The sequence below is a fragment of the Passer domesticus genome, chromosome 4, assembly GCF_036417665.1.
Source record: "Passer domesticus isolate bPasDom1 chromosome 4, bPasDom1.hap1, whole genome shotgun sequence".
Lineage (NCBI taxonomy): Eukaryota > Metazoa > Chordata > Aves > Passeriformes > Passeridae > Passer > Passer domesticus.
In genome coordinates, this window is record NC_087477.1 from 2,167,966 (window position 1) to 2,186,106 (window position 18,141).

At 49.5% G+C, this 18,141-nt stretch overlaps 1 protein-coding gene and 1 long non-coding RNA gene across 3 annotated transcripts; one reads left to right on the forward strand and one right to left on the reverse strand.

Annotated features, from left to right (window-relative positions):
* The first annotated feature begins 3,268 nt into the window (after nucleotides 1-3,268).
* LOC135298359 (uncharacterized) lies at nucleotides 3,269-6,530 on the forward strand. 2 transcript variants are annotated; one of them, XM_064415917.1, is made up of 4 exons: nucleotides 3,269-3,786; nucleotides 4,121-4,185; nucleotides 4,291-4,937; nucleotides 6,173-6,530. In XM_064415917.1, exons 3-4 carry the CDS (start codon nucleotides 4,291-4,293, stop codon nucleotides 6,198-6,200), a joined length of 675 nt encoding a protein of 224 aa, XP_064271987.1. In that variant the 5' UTR covers nucleotides 3,269-3,786; nucleotides 4,121-4,185; the 3' UTR covers nucleotides 6,201-6,530. The 2 variants fall into 2 exon arrangements, with proteins under 2 accessions (XP_064271987.1, XP_064271985.1); XM_064415915.1 differs by lacking the exons at nucleotides 3,269-3,786; nucleotides 4,121-4,185 and having other exon boundaries at nucleotides 4,240-4,937.
* A 975-nt stretch (nucleotides 6,531-7,505) lies between these two features.
* On the reverse strand, nucleotides 7,506-15,270 carry LOC135298360 (uncharacterized). Its single transcript, XR_010360349.1, has 3 exons — nucleotides 15,124-15,270; nucleotides 14,834-15,011; nucleotides 7,506-8,119 (listed from the first exon to the last, which is right to left on the reverse strand). It is a non-coding gene; the product is annotated as an uncharacterized LOC135298360 (long non-coding RNA).
* Nucleotides 15,271-18,141: the final 2,871 nt, after the last annotated feature.

An 18,141-nucleotide genomic window follows, 5' to 3' on the forward strand; every position in this document is an offset into this window, starting at 1 on the left:
GTCTCATTCGTGTCAGAGTCACTCTGGCCCTTCTCACCATCTACTTCTTCCTTGTCCCTCACCTGCCAAGCCCCTCTGGGTGACAATGCAAATGCAGTTCCACATATTCACACTCTTTCATACAACACAAAAGGGTACTTAGGGGCTTTCCCACAAACTAGAAAATTGTCTGAGCGCTTAAGGTGCTCCGAGCATCCAAAAGATATTATCCTATTGCTGGAAAAATTCCCCGCTAGGCTGCCAGGGACCTATGTCCTCCAGAACCTCCTCAGAGTATTTTAAGTTCTCTAGACAATCAATTTCAATTTCCAATCTGCAAGACCATTGTCCTGGTTCGGGGCTTGTTTGGGACATAACCCCCAAAGGGGCTTCTCTACAAAAGCAGCTCCAATTGCCCCTCCCCCCTCAAACCAGTTTGGGAGAAAATACCCCCATGGAGAAAAAGTGGAAAGAAACCTGTTTATTAAACAATAGAACCCAAACAATATTAAACAATAAAACTTCTCGCTACTCCAAAAAAACAAAAAAAAGGCAAACTCAGAACAGTCCCCTCCCCGGGTTGCAGCTCGGCTCACTCAGTCTCTGATCAGTCTCTCTGGTGCTGGAAACGCCGCGGCCCAGGCCCGGCCAGGGGGCCACAGGTGGAGCTGCCGGTGCTCTTCTGGGTGTTCAGTCCAGAGCAGGCTTGAACAGGTCCAAGAAAAAGGAAAAATCACAGTCCAGGGAACTTCTTTGCCTCAGCTAGCTAAAACTAACTAAAAGCAAAAAAAAAAAAAAAAAAAAAAAAAAAAAAGAGGAAAAAAGGAGCTCTGTCCGTCTGTCTGTGCATCCGCAGACAACACAGTCCAGGAGCAGGATTGTGTAGGAGTGAGAGCAGTCTGAAAACAAACTGCGCGCTTCTTCCCTCCCTTCTTCATTGTCTGGAAGAGAATCTTAAAGGTGTAAAACTTATTATTCAGTATAAACAGAACAAGACGACTGGGGATAAAAGCATCATATAGTCAACCCAGGACAACCATACAACGCTGTTTCCCTCTGAGACTGTGTCTCCACTTCTTGCATTCTTAGAGATGAACCTTGGAACACACACTCAATTTTCTGACTACTTCTACTCCAATTAATAGCATTCCATCCCCAAAGGAAAAAGGTAACAGTGTTGAGCACATTCCCTTCCTTATCTTCACATAAGGAAAGAATAAACGATGTTGCATTGACAGATTTAACACATGGACACACACACGATATTATACCAGACTTAATAAACTCTCTAAACCAGCTCCCAATCCAAATTCCAGCCACATTTAATCAATGCCAGTTAGCACACCACTCCCGAACTCTGGGACTCTAACCCACCAAGGGGACGCTCGCCCCTGACCCGGGACCGTGTAGGTGGGACTCCATGTGCCACCTGTGCAAGGCACCCATCAGACTTGAACCCACATGGTGTGAATGAGCTGTGTAGGCGGGGGCCTCTGTGTATGACAAACGAGTGAGTATTGCTTTATACCACGGGTAACAAAGGAACAGACAGAACAAATGCGAGCGGTTAGTGATAAAGAGTTTTTCCATATGACATACTTCACGTCCTTGTCTGTCCCAGCATGGATCCAGGGTCTGTGGAGGCACCAGTTTCTTGCCTGTGGAATGTTCTACCTCCCCCAAGAGGAAAGAGGCAGCTGGAGGAAGAGCTTGCCAGGCTGCTCTCCATCCTTTAGCAGCAGCCCTGGCTGAGTGGAGAAGTCCCAGCCGAGCGCAAATGTGCCAAGGGAACAGCCGTGCACAGGAAGGCTCGGTGGGAAGGATGATCCAGGAACCATGGGCCTGGCAGCCTGAGCTTGCTCCCGGGAAAGGCCTTGGAGCAGATCCTCCTGAGGGCCATCCCACGGCACGTGCAGGGAACCAGGGGGTCTGCTGGAGGCTGGGAAAGCTCTGCGGAGGGACAGGGACAGCTGGGGGTCCTGGCGGGGTGTTGAGGGCTCCTGTGCGGGTGTTTGGGGGGATTAGTGTTGGGGGGCAGGTTGGGGAAAGAGTTGTCTGGAAGGGGAGAGGTCTAGGCTGGAATTGGAGTCACTTTGAAGACAGCATCTGTGGTTTGGTGGAGCATTGGTTATGGAGGGCAGAAAGAATACCTGTGACTATTTCTGTTCATGGTCCTGATTATCCTGCAGGGAAGAAGAGGACTCGCATTCTTTTAGAGCTTCTATTCCTTAAGGGAATGAGGATGTTACCATCCGTTCATTGAAAACCATTTGAAAGCAAAGAATGGCCTTCTGTTCACCTCTGGGTAGTGTAATGTTTGTAAAGTGACTCCCAATGCATGACATCAAGGCACATGAGTTGCTGCTTTGAGAGGGGAAGGCAATTTCCAACTCTCATGTTCTCAGGCCATCACAATTGACTGGGGGAGTTTGCAACTTTTTTGGAACTACTTGAGTTGAGAAATGGAAAGTAAAGCTTTCCTGAAGTGAGGAGTCTTTAATGCCAGATTCTTCTGTGTCATCACGGTAAAGAGGCTTTTGTGCTGCAGGAAATTACTTTAATGAGAAAACACTTCCAGCATGTAGTACGAGCTTCTGACAGACACCAAGTGTTGCAGCAGTGCTCCAGGTGCTGCTGCCAACAGCCCCTGCAGGGAGGAGCACAGCTCCCAGTGCACGTGGGCTTTGGCTCCCTGTGGCACAGAAGCCCCCCGGGGCACAGGTCTCTGGGGCAGGAGAGGGGCAGCAGCGCTGCCAGGGCTCGGGGGGGTGGCAGCTCTGCTTGGGCGGGGACTCTGCCACACCTGCTGATGGCAGCGCTGCCCGGGCCCCAGGGCTCAGAGCAGCATTGGTGCCCTGGCCCACACGTTCCCTGTGCCTGTCACAGCCGCGGGTTTAGGATGGCCAGCAGCCAGGACGTGTCCCAAGGAGGCCGTGCCAGCTTCCGTGGAAGGCCCCGTGCCCTTGCCAGCGCGGCTGCCTCGGCAGCCCTGGGGGCTCCTTCTGCTGCCCTGAGCCCGCAGAGCAGGGCAGCGTTTGCTGATGGGCTGAGCCCTTCCTAAAGATCCTGTCGGGCTGCCTTAGACACTTGGGGCCAGGGATTCCTTCCAACCTGGGCCACTTTGGGTGGGCTGGGGGCGGCCCTAGGGCAGGTGGCAGTGTGTGCAAGGGTCCTTTGTGACACGCTGCAGCACGGTCACGGTGGCATGGAATGGAGGAGTGTGTCCTTTGTGACACGTGGTGACGTAGGAGCTGGGGGTGACAAGAACACTCCACAGCGCTCGGAGCAGGCGACGGGACAGGACGGGACAGAGCGGTGCTGTGAGGAGCCCCCACACAGCGCACTCGTTCGTGTCCGACCCGGAGCTTTTTCCAGACGCTGTTCCTGCAGCTGGCCTTGCGGCCAGACTGTGGCATTTGGTGACTCGGATCTTTTCCAAGACATCTATCCCTGTGGCCTGTGCACTCCAGGCCAGACCGCGGGATTTGGTGACCTGAATCGTTGTTGAGGAGTCTCCTGTGATTTTGGCAGGAGTCCTCAAGACCAAAGTGCAGGTCTTGCTGCTTGCTGTCCTGCTGCCTTCCTGAGGCTTCTCTCTTGCTGGTGCTTTCAGCAACTGCAAGACTTGTTGACTTGGCAATATCCTGAGGAACCTCTATTTAAGGTGCCCTCTAGGCCAGACTCTGACATGGCAGGCAGATTCCTTGGCTTGTTCAAAGTGCTCAGGGGGAAAAAAAAACAAAGGCCCTGGAGCTGCCCCAGCAGAACAGCCTGAAGAGCCGGAGCAGATCCAGACACTGCAGGATGGTGAGTGTCAGAGCTGGGCCACAGGGCGGATGGCTGCAGCCAGTGTGGGCCCATCCCATCCCATCCCATCCCATCCCATCCCATCCCATCCCATCCCATCCCATCCCATCCCATCCCATCCCATTCCATCCCATCCCATCCCATCCCATCCCATCCCCTGGGGACATGCCCATGGACAGGACGGAAGAGGGCCCAGGCAGACACCCCACAGTGGCCGTGCTCCATCCCCCTGGGGCATCCCGGGGCTGTCCCTGCCTGGGGAGCGCAGGGCTGGGCTGTGTTCTCCGGCCTCTCCCGCAGCCCCTCAGCTCTGGCTGTGCTCGCTCTTTGCCAGATGCAGCCGTGGAGCGCACACAAGAGCAGCAATCCAGCCGTGGCCGCTTCCACAGAACCCTGAAGGTACCTGCAGCCATCCCATCCATGGGCTGGGCCTGCTGTCCCTGCTCAGCCGAGCACTACGCTTGGAGAATGCCATGGAGCATCTCTGGCTTCCCTGTCCTGCAGATGTTCCGGAAGTTTCTGCGAGTTCAGCGCAGAGAGACCGGGACCAGTGCAGCTGAGGGCCCAGCCGAGCCTGACTCGGGGCTGACCGAGCTCCAGGCAGAGCCTGATGTCAGCCTGGATTCAGCTGAGCACTTTCAAGACTCTGACACCATAATGAATGAGGACACAGCAAACGGAGACAAGGCAGTGACTGAGGACGTGGCCATGACAAATGCCAACACTGGAGAGACTGAAGCCACCGCAAATCCTGACACCACGCCCACTCCAACTCTGATCGAGGAATTAATACCAGAGTATTTCAGGGACCCTTGTCTTTCGTCTCAGGAGCAGCTAAGCAGGCTGGGATCAGGCCTGGAGGCCTCCCAGGACTTTGTGCCCCCTCAAGCCGTGATTACTGGGGCCCCTCAGCCTTTGAGGCCAGCACAGTGTGGCGGGAAGGGAAGCTGGGGAAGTTGCTCCCTTGAAGAGCGCTCCAAGTTTCCCCCAGGTGTCCTCCAGGTGCCAGCCATTGTAAGGAACATCCACCAGAGGCTGGTGTCCCATGACACTGTGGATGCCAGGCTGAAAATTGACATTGTGAGGCTGGCTGAAGAACATCCTGTTGATGTGGTGCTGACCCTCCTGCGCTGTGCCCCAACGTGTGACAGGTACGGGGCCCACGTGCCTTGAGAGCTCAGGGCTCACCAGCCTTTAGGGCCCGTGGCCCATCACAGCCCGTCCAATGGGCTCTGCCAGACAGGCAGAGAGCTCCAGGACCCTCGGGCCCCTCTCTTTGCCCAGCCTGCTGCCAATGCTCCCTCCCTGCCCCTCAGGGCACCGGGGCTCTGTCACCTGTGCCCCCACAGCTGCACAGGGCATGCTACTGTGACTGAGACACAATTTAAGAGTAACTAAAAGAAAGAGTAATAAGAGTCAGAACAAAACCTTCGGAACACTTCTCCTCCCCCTACAACCTTTTCTTTCCCACTGACAATGTAAAGAGACCAAACCAAAATTTTGAGTCAGTTTACTACCTCTGCAATAGTCTTTTGTCTCTTTGCTTAAGGAGAGAAGTCCCTCTTATTAATGTTATGGAGACTTTTCCATAAGAAAACAGTTCTCTCGTGGCTCTCAATTTCCATGAATAGCAGCCACCCAGGGAAATGTGCAATGCTGAAATCACTCCCATTTTCCACAAGCTTTTCCCACAGCTGGGTTTATGTGGCATGTCAACTTATGGGCTACTGTTTTAAAGATGAGCTGTTCAAAAGCAAAGTTCTTGTTCTCTAAAATCATCTTCATCTCTAGCAAGAGAGATCTTCTGTTCCTGGGGGCACAGGATCTTCATCACTCTTCTCCCTGTCTCTGTTGAAACTTCTCCAAGAATCACAGCTACTTTAACATCCGCTGACTTTAGCATGGAGGTCTTTGCTCAATACCTACCATTTGAACACTTTCATCTCCCCATACCTTCATGCGTTAGAGGGAAAAAAGTATCATTCTCCATATACAGGAGAATTACAAGAGAATTTTGGCCTAAAACTAAAGGCATCTCCTCATCTTTCCCATCTAGGGCTTGACTTCTTCTTCACAGACCTCAGCCAGGCCTTGGCTGGGCCAGCAGTGTTATCTCTTTGTCGGCCAGAAGGGAAAAGAGGAAGTTCCCCGAGTTTCTTTTGTTTTTAAGATGTGTTTTTCACAGAGGCTTTTGTGTACAGCTTTCCAGATTATCAATTCCCAAAGGCAGCCATTGATTGGTTTCCTAGCAGACACGGAGGAAGCTGCCAGCAGCTTCTCCCAAAACATGATGTCTGGGGTGCACAAAGCAGCACACCTTGGCAGGAGGGTCTCCTAGGATTCATGCAGATGTGGGTGCTGACTGTGGCTCTCTTCTTTGTTCCAGCCATTTCAGTCCCAAGGAAAGACACTAGTCTGTCCCACTGAAACCTGAATATTCACGCCCGGTTTGCCAGAAGAGCTGAAGAATTAGGTCCATCTTCAGGATGCGGTGAACCAGTGTCCCAAGAACAGCACCAGGAGACACTGAACAGGACACCATCTCCCATTGCCACTGGAGCTCCAGGCACAGCTGATGATTGGTACAGCTGAGCCTGTGGGAAGCTCGCATGGCTTCTGGCCTTTCCCTGCCTGTAGATACCTCCCTCCCTCCAGCCCTCAGACACTGCCCATTCCCTCTTCCCCTCCCATATCACCCCTTGTTTTTGGATTTCATTAATAAACGGTTTGGCTTCTTCACTTTGCCTGCATCCCTGTGGAGCTGAAGCGCCGCAAATCCGGGGCCCTGGGACACACAGGCCCCTGCTGCCATTCTCTGCCACGCCGTGTTTTGTGCACATGAACGAGGGCAGGTCAGGCTGGCACGGTCCCTGTGCTGAAGCTGCAGTTCCACAACCCTGTGCAGTTACAGATCTTGCTGAGCACACGGAAGGCCAGCAGTGGCACAAGGAGCCTGTGAGTCAGGAGTGAAGTCGTGTCTAAGTCCTTGCCACATTTGATCCGCTGTTGTGCACGTCAGCAAGACAAGAACAGACAGTGAAGGAAACCTTCTGGATGAACTGGTGGGAATGTGACCCTTAGGAGACAATGGATTGGTCAATTGATGGGAAGTTAACCTGTGAAAGAGGAACAGCACCCAATGGAGCTGTGTTTGGCATGGAGGTGGCATCAGAAGCCATTGCAGCCTCTTCTCACGTGCTGACCAAGCATGAGATGACGTTATAACAGGAAAAACTCCACTCCAGAGGAGGAGATGTCAGGCCTGGTTGTGGGGTGGAGGGATGAGAGGGACAAAATGCATGTCCTTCTGATGGGGGGGATGCCCTGAATGTGCGTGGCCTGCCTGCCCCTCCCAATGAAGCATCATGCTGCATCTCCTGCTCAGTGGCTTTTCACCATTCCAGGGTTTGGTACATATTCTTTGTAAGAGCAGCTGATCAAACAAAACTGGATTTCCAATCACAAGTACAATTAAGTCTTTCTGAATAGGAATCCTCCAGAACCTGTGCCACCCCTGATTTTAGAAGAGCCAATCTGAGGATGCTCTGAACCCAGCTGAGAGGGATTCCATGGCAGGCATCCATGGAGAGCACAGGGGCTGGGAATGCTGGAAGTTTTCAAGAATAGCATCCTGAAAGCACGGCAGGGCTCCATCCATGCACAGCATCATCAGGAAGAGGGCAGAACTGATGGAGAAGGAAGACTCGCTCACCATATGATGATCGACAAGTCTCGCCTTTATTCCTGAATCGCCAATTATTATACACCTTTTAATTAGCTCATGCATAGTGCAAATCCCAGCTCACCATTGGCTAATTAGTTATCAGCTATCTATGTGCTGTTTTGGTATAACTACTTACTACTTTCCCAGGCTGTTTGGCTTTACCACCTGTGTCTGTGCATTTCTTCATCCGTGGGCCAAGGACACAGTTTAATTGGAATGGCAACTCCCCTCATTCTCTATCTCAGTCAAATTAATCTCACAGTGACCTTTAGCTCGTAGCTAGCTTGTTACAAAGCTCCCAACATTTCCCCCGTTTTCTTTTTGGGCCAGAAGTGTTGTTTTCCAAGCCCTTCCCATCATATGACTCACTATTCTTTGTACGCAATTAAGCAAGCATGGTAATACAAGCATTAGCAATACTATTACACCTAATATCCCTATAGCATACATTGCTGCTCTGTTCTGCAATACTGCATGACTTACACTTTGTACATCTTGAGACAGCATGTCCAATATCTGTCTGTCTTCTTTGCTTGTTGAATGGTCAACGTTTCTCTTGCTCTTGATAGAGTTACACATTCTTCATTGAAATCCATCTGGACTTTGCACCTGTTAAAACACAAACAAATCCCACGTCCCTGCAGGACTGAAGAATCTTCTCAAAATCCTGGAGGTGAAGAATGGGTCCTGGTTTCATTTTGCAATGTTACATAGAGAAATGTTAAGATAAGAGTAATTAGGAATCAATTTAGATAATACACACAACAACATATACAAGATCAGAAAATTACTAAACACTACAACACTGAACTTTTATCCCAGAGTCTGCGACAGCTGATAAACCTTAAAATGACAGAGAATTGGAGAAATCATGTCCGGATTCATGTTTCCCCCAACTCCTTCTGAAAATAGCTCAGCTATCATAGATGGTCAAATCGCCAAGTCAAACGGACATGAATACTATTTGATGCAGAAAACATCTGGGTTGATTGTCAGTCACTCCATCCAAATAGAGCTAGAGCTTGGCCAGAGCCCAAAATCTAACTGGTGAGTGTCACTTAACACATTTTTTTAAACAGGACTTTTTAAAAACAACTGTTATAAACAAGAAACCTTAGGGTTACAAACTAATCAAACTATCAAACAATTGAATCTTTCTGAAGTTTCTGTCAAGACAGAGATTTTCCAAACACAGCAAACTTCTTGAATTCTCTGCTGGAGTATTCCTGTAATAATAATTAAAAGAACCACAAAACTGGCAATTTGGATAAAAACTTTCAGAAACATCTAAATAGTTAGGAAATAAAAGACAGGATCTTGAAGAGACACGTGTCTTGCAGGTGATCACACAAAAAAAATAGAAAAACACATGAAAGCTGGCTGTAAATACTACAACAATACCTTAATAATAATTCTTATCAAAAAAATCAGAGAATTCACATAATGTAATCAACTTATCAACAGCAAGTGTTCAAGGAAGTTAAGACAACCCCTTTTCTAAACATTCATGTAATATTAACAACAATCACTATCTATCAGCATTACTTATAAAAACTAAAAATAACAAAGGTTATAAACTTAATATAAATAATTCTTAAAACTTTGAATCATTGGGGAATCGACTGATGACCCCATAACAGGGTCTGATTGACCTTTTCCAAATGCTCTGTCTTCCAAGACACCTTGGGTAATTGAATCTTTACTAATACTTTCATCTTTACATGACATTTTGTTTCCCTGGGAATAATTTTTTACAATAAAAGCAGTTCCTCTGGCATTTTGTTACACTGAGATTTCTTACTGATTGACAACAATCATTAACTGAAGGATAACAGGCTGGTAAAGCTGGACAGTTTGCATAGATATTTAAAAACAAAACTGAGAAAGATGACAGATAATTTTAAACACAAATAATTTCACTTAAAATAAGGACAGTACAAAAACAATTAGCACATTTACATCCATTTATCTAATGCCATCTCTTAATGAATAGAAGAAAGCAAAGACCATAAAGACTATAGTATACAGAAATATTACAGTTTAAATCTTCTCACATGTAGTCCAAACAGAAACTAGGAAGTTTACTTAGACTCTGCCCCCCTAAAAGGTTGCTCCCGCCTCAGGCAAGGGAAAGGCAATGAAGTCATCAAACTTAAAGTTATCAAACCGAAATACTCAATCACTTTTAGAAAAGCAAACACATTTACAAAAAAACCTGGTAAACTAACTCTAAAGCCTGTGGAACAGTTGGGTGAAATGCCCCGTATAACATCTGCTGCATGATGAAGCACTGTGTGAATTTGCAGAAGTTTTCCATCCTGATCTTGAAGAAAATTCCTGACCTGTTTTTTCTCAGACACTTGTTTGAATTGCTGCGATGGGCTGGCTGCTGTGGTTGCCAGGCAGCTGTGACAGGGCGGTGCCCTGAGGAATGTCTGCCCACGCCCGTCTCCGCCTGCTTGGGCACAGCTTCAGCCTGCGCCACCTCGGGGGTGCGGAAAGGAACGCCCTCGCCCGGACCCGCGCATCCGTGATCTCCTTTGGGCTCCGCTCCGCCTGGATCTCCGCTCGGGCTGGTTCCCCCTGGCTCTGCGCCAACACCCGCAGCCTGCGGGAGCATGTCCCACACCGCTGGTGCTTTTGTGCGGTTGCAAAAAGTGAAAAAGCCCTCCCAGCTCCAGCTTTCGGGTTTCGCGTTACTGGTGCGTGTCCGCCGCTGCTACCACCGGCACTGCGCTTGACGCTGCCGCGTATTCGGCCCCCGCGTCTCGCCTTGGCTGGCCCGGCCCCGGCTGGCACTTCCCTCACGATCTGTGCTCTTTCCCTACGGACAGCTGCCGTGCGAGTTTTTGTCACCGTGCGTGTCACTGGACCCATGGTGCGCGTAACCGCCGCCAGCACCGAGCATGCCGCCTCCGCAGCGCTCGGTCCGCTCCGCCGCTGCACCGCTGGGACCGCCGCCAGCACCGAGCATGCCGCCGCCACCATACGCGTTCTCGCCGCCGCGTCCGCCCCGGGCTCTCCCACGGCCCCTGTCGCTTTCCTGGTCCCGAACTTATGCCACTCTGTTAATTCATGTACTATATAAGGATTTTGAGAAACTCCTTGTGCATACTTGTAAGCTAACAACTGTGGGAGCTCTTTCTGCAAGTCTATGTCCTTAATCTGCTGCTTTTTTAAAAAGCAAGTAAATAAATCATATGCTGCTTGCCTTTCCATTTCTAATCAGCGCTGTTGCAAGGCTTTCAGACTCCGGCAGCACGTAGGCTGGGACTATCTATATAGCTCCCAGGGCCGCGAACTCGCAGTGGATCGTTTGCCGTCCCCCCCTTGCTTCAGAGGCACCCGCTCCTACTTCCCGATCCGTGGCAGCCGTGTCCGTCCGTAGTCGTCTTACGGGTTCACGTCGGGGTCAGCCATTTGATAGAGAAGGAAGACTCGTTCACCAGATGATGATCTACAAGTCTCGTCTTTATTCCCGAATCACCAATTATTATACACCCTTTAATTAGCTCATGCATAGTGCAAAATCCCAGCTCACCATTGGCTAATTAGTTATCAGCTATCTACGTGCTGTTTTGGTGTAACTATCACTACTTTTCCCAAGCTGTTTTGCTTTACCACCTGTTTCTGTGCATTTCTTCATCTGTGGGCCAAGGACACAGTTTAATTGGAATGGCAACTCCCCTCATTCTCTATCTCGGTCAAATTAATCTCACTGTGACCTTTAGCTCAGAGCTAGGTTGTTACAAAACTCCCAACAACTATTGATATTGCTAATGCATTTTTCTCCACTCCGCTGGCAGCAGAATGCAGGCCACAGTTTGCCTTCACCTGGAGAAGCTCCAAAACATCTGCACTATATTGATGACATCATTGTATGGGGGAAGACGGCAGCAGAAGTGTTTGAGAAAGGAGAGAAAATTATCCAGATTCTCCTGAAAGCTGGCTTTGCCATCAAGAAGAGCAAAGTCAAGGGACCTGCTCAAGAGATCCAGTTTCTGGGAGTGAAGTGGCAAGACGGACGATGTCAGATTCCCACTGATGTCATCAACAAGATCACAGCAATGTCTCCACCATCCAACAAGAAGGAAACACAAGCTTTCCTAGGTGCCATAGGTTTTTGGAGAATGCACATTCCTGAGTACAGTCAGTTCGTGAGCCCTCTCTATCTAGTCACCCGTAAGAAGAACATTTTCCGCTGAAGCCCTGAGCAGCAACAAGCCTTCGTCCAGATTAAGCAGGAGATCGCTCACGCGGTAGCCCTTAGCCCAGTCAAGACAAAACCAGAAGTGAAAAATATGCTCTACTCTGCAGCCGGGAACCATGGTTTGTCCTGGAGCCTGTGGCAGGAGGTGCCTGGGGAGACTCGAGGCCAACCACTAAGATTTTGGAGTCGAAGATAAGAGGGTCTGAAGCCAACTATACTCCAACAAAAAAAGAATTTTTAGCAGCCTATGAAGGAGTCCAAGCTGCCTCAAAAGTAATAAGCACTGAAGCACAACTCCTCCTGGCACCCCGACTACCAGTACTGGGGTGGATGTTCAAAGCAAAGGTTCCCTCTACCCACCATGCCACCAGTGCTACATGGAGTAAGTGGATTGCTCTCATAACACAGCGCGCCCGTATTGGAAAGCTGAATTGCCCTGGGATTCTGGAAATAATTACAAACTGGCCAGAAGGTGAAAACTTCAGTCTCACTGATGAAGAGGAACAAGAAGTGACACGTGCTGAAGAAGCTCCTCCATATAACCAACTGCCAGCAGAAGAAACACAATATGCTCTTTTTACTGATGGTTCCTGTCGCATGGTAGGAATGAATCGGAAGTGAAAAGCAGCCGTATGGAGCCCCACACGACAGGTTGCAGAGGCCACTGAAGGAGAAGGTGGATCAAGCCAACTTGCTGACCTCAAAGCTGTTCAACTGGCCCTGGACATTGCTGAAAGAGAGAGGTGGCCAAAGCTCTACCTCTACACTGATTCATGGATGGTAGCCAACGCTCTGTGGGGATGGCTGGAGAGGTGGAAAGAGGCTAATTGGCAGCGTAGAGGAAAACCAGTTTGGGCTGTTGAAGAGTGGAAAGACATCGCTACCAGGGTAGGGAGGCTACCTGTGAAGGTCCGCCATGTAGATGCCCATGTCCCCAAGAGTAGAGCCAATGAGGAGCACCAAAACAATGAGCAGGTAGACCAGGCTGCAAAGATAGGGGTGTCCAAGATAGACCTAGACTGGGAGCACAAGGGAGAGTTATTCCTAGCTCGAGGGGCCCATGATGCCTCAGGTCATCAGGGCTGAGAGATGCCACCTATAAGTGGGCACGAGACTGAGGGGTGGATTTAACCATGGACAGTATTTCTCAGGTTATCCATGACTGTGAGACGTGTGCTGCCATCAAACAGGCCAAGAGGGTGAAGCCCCTATGGTATGGTGGGCGGTGGTCCAAGTACAAGTATGGGGAGGCCTGGCAGATTGACTACATCACACTGCCCCAGAAACGCCAAGGCAAGCGCTACGTGCTCACAATGGTAGAAGCCACCACGGGATGGTTGGAGACCTACCCTGTGCCTCATGCTACTGCCCAGAACACCATCCTGCGCCTGGAAAAGCAAGTCCTGTGGAGACATGGTACCCCTGAGAGGATTGAGTCAGACAATGGGACTCATTTCAAGAACAGCCTTATCAGCACCTGGACCAGAGAATATGGCATTGAGTGGGTGTACCGTATCCCCTACCATGCACCAGCTGCGGGCAAAGTGGAAAGGTACAATGGGCTGCTAAAAAGCACCTTAAAAGCCTTAGGTGGGGGATCTTTCAAAAATTGGGAGCAGCATCTGGCAAAGACCACCTGGTTAGTTAATACCCGAGGCTCTACTAACCGAGTGGGCCCTGCCCAATATGAGCCTTTGCACAGTATAGATGGAAACAAAGTCCCAGTGGTACATGTCAGTGGTTTGTTAGGGAAGACAGTTTGGATCAATCCTGCCTCGAGTACAGACAAACCCATTCGCGGGGTTGTTTTTGCTCAGGGACCAGGTTGCACATGGTGGATAATGCAAAAAGATGGAAGAACACAATGTGTACCTCAGGGAGATCTGATTGTTGGGTGAGAACCATGTATAAATATCACTGTTTGCTGAATGTTGCCACCATTGTCTGTGTATAGCTGTATATTAGATGTATAATGTATGTGTTTGTAGACTTCAAATATATATTAGTTTTAGTAGTAAGCCGACGATATGGGGATAAGGGGTGGAATGTCCTGGGTTGACTATATGACGCTTTAATCCCCAATCGTCTTGTTCTCTTTATACTGAAGAATAATTTTTACACCTTTAAGACTCTCTTCCAAACAGTGAAGAGGGCAGGGAAGAAGCGCACAGCTTGTTTTCAGACTGCTCTCACTCCTCCACATTCCTGCTCCTGGACTGTGTTGTCTGCGGATGGACAGACAGCCGGACAGAGCTCCTTTTTTCCCTTTTTCTTGCTTTTAGTTAGTTTTAGCTAGCTGAGGCAAAGAAGTTCTCCGGATTGTGATTTTTTCCTTTTTTCTTGGACCTGGTCAAGCCTGCTCTGCACTGAACACCCAGAAGAGCGCCGGCAGCTCCACCTGTGGCCCCCTGGCCGGGCCTGGGCAGCAGCATTTCCAGCACCAGAGAGACTGATCAAAGACTGAGTGAGCCAAGCTGCAACCCGGGGAGGGGACTGTTCTGAGTTTGCTTTCCTTGGATCAGTGAGAAGTTTTATTGCTTAATATTGTTTGGTTTCTATTGTTTAATAAACAGGTTTCTTTCCATTTTTCTGCAAGGAGATATTTTCTCCCGAACTGGTTGGAGGGGGGAGGGGCAATTGAATCTGCTTTTGTAGAGAAGCCCCTTTGGGGGTTATCTCCCAAACTTGCCCTAAACCAGGACAAATACAGTTAGTGGCGCCCAACGCGTGGCTTGAGAAAATGGAAAAAAACCTTTTATTGATTGCAGGTGTCCCTGTCTGTGATGTCCACTGTTCCTGGAAGAAAAGCAAGTGCCACGGTCACTCCAGTCAGGCACAGAGGGTTCTTGCATGTGCCCCCAGGCTGGCAGACACTGGCACAGCAGCAGGACTCTGCTACCAGAACTGAGCCTGGCTGGGTCTGGGATGGAGCTTGTGTGGAGCAAAGCAGGCACAGGACAGGCTGTGGATGGCCACCAGAATCCAGTGCCCTGGGTACAATGTCCCTGAGCAGGGAGCACCCAGCCCAGCCCCAGCCTGGCAGCAGGAGACCCACTCTGCCTGTCCTGCTGCTGGCATTGGTCTTCAGCCCAAGATCACGACCTCTTCCTCACCTTTTCAATCAATGTCCATGTCCTCAATGGACTCTTCCATATCAACATCCATCTCCTCTTCCTCATCCACATCCACGTCCATCTCTTCCTCTCCAGAGTCTTCTCCGTCAATTTCCATCTCCTCATCCATATCAATCTTTGTATCCACCTCCATCTCCTCCTCTCCGTCTGGGACAGCCTGCAGAGGTAGCAAAACCTCAGAGTGGGCTCCCTGTCCCACTCCATCCCCACAGAGCTCCAGCCCACCTGGGCAGGTGGGGGGTGTCCACCTCCATGGAATGGCACCATACCTTCCTCAGGACAAATGGGAGCATCCTGCAGGGCTGGATGATGAAATCCAGGCACTCAGGAGCTGTCAGGAATGATCGGGGTATCGGGGGGATAAGAGGAGTGAAAGGCGAGGGCAGGAGCAAGGTGCAGAGCGTGTCAACACAGCGGCCAACGGTTGTGTTGTGCCCTTTGCTGGGCACTGGACGTTCCAGCTGGAGCATGGGCTGTGACATCACGGTTCCCAGGCTCCATCTGAAGTGGACAGTGGAGACCATGGAATGATGGAGTCCCTGAACGGTTGGGCTTGGAAGGGAGTCTGAAGAACAAAATCTTGTTCCAAGCTGAGCAATCTTCCCCCAGAGCAGGCTGCTCAGAGCCCTGTTCCCAAGGATGGGGCATGCACAGTCTCTGTGCACAGCCCGGGCCAGTGCCCCACCACCCCCAGTGGAAAAGAGCAGCTTCCTTAGATGCAGCTTCCATCAACCTGCTGCAGCTGAAAGCCATCCCCCTTGTCCTGTCAGCACAGGCCCTGCTGAACACTCTGTCCCCTTCTTTCCTGTGGGAGCCTTCCAGTCCTGCACAGCCACAGGGAGGCCTCCCAGTGTCTCCTGTCTCCAGGCTGAGCATCCCCAGCCCCACTTGCCCAGCAGTCAGTCACATCAGGGCCAGTCAAGGCTGAAGGGTAGCAAATAGCATCAGGAACTGCGAGATGCAAGCTTTAGACCCAGCTTTGTCTCTAAATGTACAAAATTAATAACAGTGGATGGGAAGATGGTGGGACACTGGTTCTGTTCTAACTGGTGATTTATTTTTCTTCTTTTCTGTCATGCTGACCCAGGTTTTTCTGTTGGAAAGGAAGCTTGGCACAATGTCCATTGTCTTCTCCATTTGTGAAACACCAAGCGGAGTCTGGGCAGGCTGATGATGCAGAGCAAAACCTGAAAATATACTAGTGATCCTGAGCCTAGGGGATGCAGCTAAACCCAGCCAAAAGGAATTTCTGAAAAGATTATCCTGGTTTACATTATCTTGAGTTTGGCTTTGCCAACTTCACCAGTCATTTATGAAAAAGCAAACAAAAAACTCAAGCCAAATCAGACATAAACACAAACAAACAAACAAACAAACAAACAAACAAACAAACAAACAAACCCATGCAGCAAACCAATCAAACAAATAGATAAAAAAAACCCCAAATAAAACCAAAGGGAATGAAGAGTTAGTACTAGTTGTGAGGATAGCACAGCAGGCAAATGGCTGCTTCCCACAGGATCATCATCAAAAGCCACATAGAACAGCTGCTCCAAAATATACCCAAGAGGAGAAAAAGTAAAAGTGATGCATGGCAACTTTGGGGGCAGCTCCCCATTCAGGTGAAGGATGAGCACGCAGTGGTACAGATCCAGCATTGCCCACCCTCCAGGCTGCTCTTTGCTCCTGATGAAAGACCCTTGCAGGACTGTGGCCCCTCTCAGTGCAGTGTCACTCGCTCCCAGAGCTCTCAGCAGAGCCACTGGCATTTCCAGAGTGACATCCAGGCACAATCCTGCTGCCTGCTGAGCACCTGTGGAAGATCCTGAGCATCTTCATGCCTAGCAGCACAAAACAGCTCAGGATTTCTCTGAACTGCTTTTCAGGAGAGTTTTCCATATCCCCGTGAGATCTGTTCATCCCTCAACACGTCTGACTTGGTGTACAATGATGCATTTGGGTTCCTCCATTCCTCCTGTGTGCCAGTGAGAAACCATCCATGGGAATGGAGGATGTTGTGTGCAGGGCAATGTACTCCTGGCTTGCCATTTTGCTTCACTGTCACTCAGCTGAACATGGTCCTTGTCTAAGAAGGACTTCAAAGAAATGGGTAGGAATTTTGGCTCTGAGAGGAGCAGAAAGCATATTTTCTAGACCACATTGCCAGCAGATGCCGTTTCCCTGGCAGAACAGTGATTGCCACTCATCTTCCTGGGAAGAATGTCAAGACCCATTCAGAGATCCCAGGTTCAGCTGGCCTTTGGCTTTGTCTACCTCATTTCACACATCCACTTTCAAGGGCCATTAGAAGAGGCCCATGTCTGCCTTGCTACCCAGAAGTGCTGTAGTTATTCCCAGGAAAAAAAAAAAAAAGGCAAAAAAAAATTGGCTGTCCTGTGGTGTGGTAGAAATCCCATCACAATTATGACTCTGTGAGCAAAGACAACTGGTGCTTTTTGGGGCTGTAACAGCTGAGAGTGTGGCAGAGCAGGTTTGATATTCTTTTTAGACTCCTGAAAACATTGTTCCCAAAACAATCTTTCTCTCCTGTCTTTTGTCATCAACTGTGGAACAGAGGAAATGGAAGGGATCAGAGGTTTGTTTAAATTTGCGCTTATTTTTAATTCTTCAAATAGTGTCAGCTCGATGCGTGATACTTTAGAAATTGGATGAGTAGCACCTGTTTCATCCCAGCAGAGGGGTGGGATTGAAGACTTCCACCAACAGAAACACTGGATGTGCAAGAGCTCAGTTTTCCACCCCTCACACAAGTAACTTGCTGTACTATTTTCAGCATCCTCAGCCAGATCGATTAAAATACTGCTCCAAACAACAACAGAATGAAAATCTTCCACCAAATGGGGAAAAGGAAGAAAAGTGGGCCGCAGCCCTTTCTTCAGAGCTTGTGTTGATTTTGCCAAGTCAGATGCAAACAAGGTTTGCCATATTTCTTTCCTAGAAAAATGCAGCTCTTGAATAGAAATCTATCTCTGAGGCTGCTAAGTTGAGTGCGATTTTAGAGCTGGGAGGAGCAAAACAGGTTCCAGAGAAGCTGTGGTTGTGTCACCTTTGGAAGTGTTCAGGGCCAGGTTGGATGGGGCTTGGAGCAACCTTGTTAGCGGAAGGTGTCCTGGGTCTGGTGAGTCCCTGAAAAGAAACTTTTGGTTTTCCTGAAATGCTGCCTTTGCAAGGGGAGGTCACAACTACCCCACCTAATTTGAAATGCCCTGAGCAGAACCCAACTGTGTTTTCTCACAGGTGAGGAGGGATTTTCACTTGTATTTTAT

Bases quoted from the DNA above. Each gene is read 5' to 3' on its own strand.
- LOC135298359 (XM_064415915.1), top strand. From the start codon at position 4,255: ATGCCATGGAGCATCTCTGGCTTCCCTGTCCTGCAGATGTTCCGGAAG. The intron at 4,938-6,172 runs GTACGGGGCCCA...TCTTTGTTCCAG, and splicing joins TGTGCCCCAACGTGTGACAG to CCATTTCAGTCCCAAGGAAA.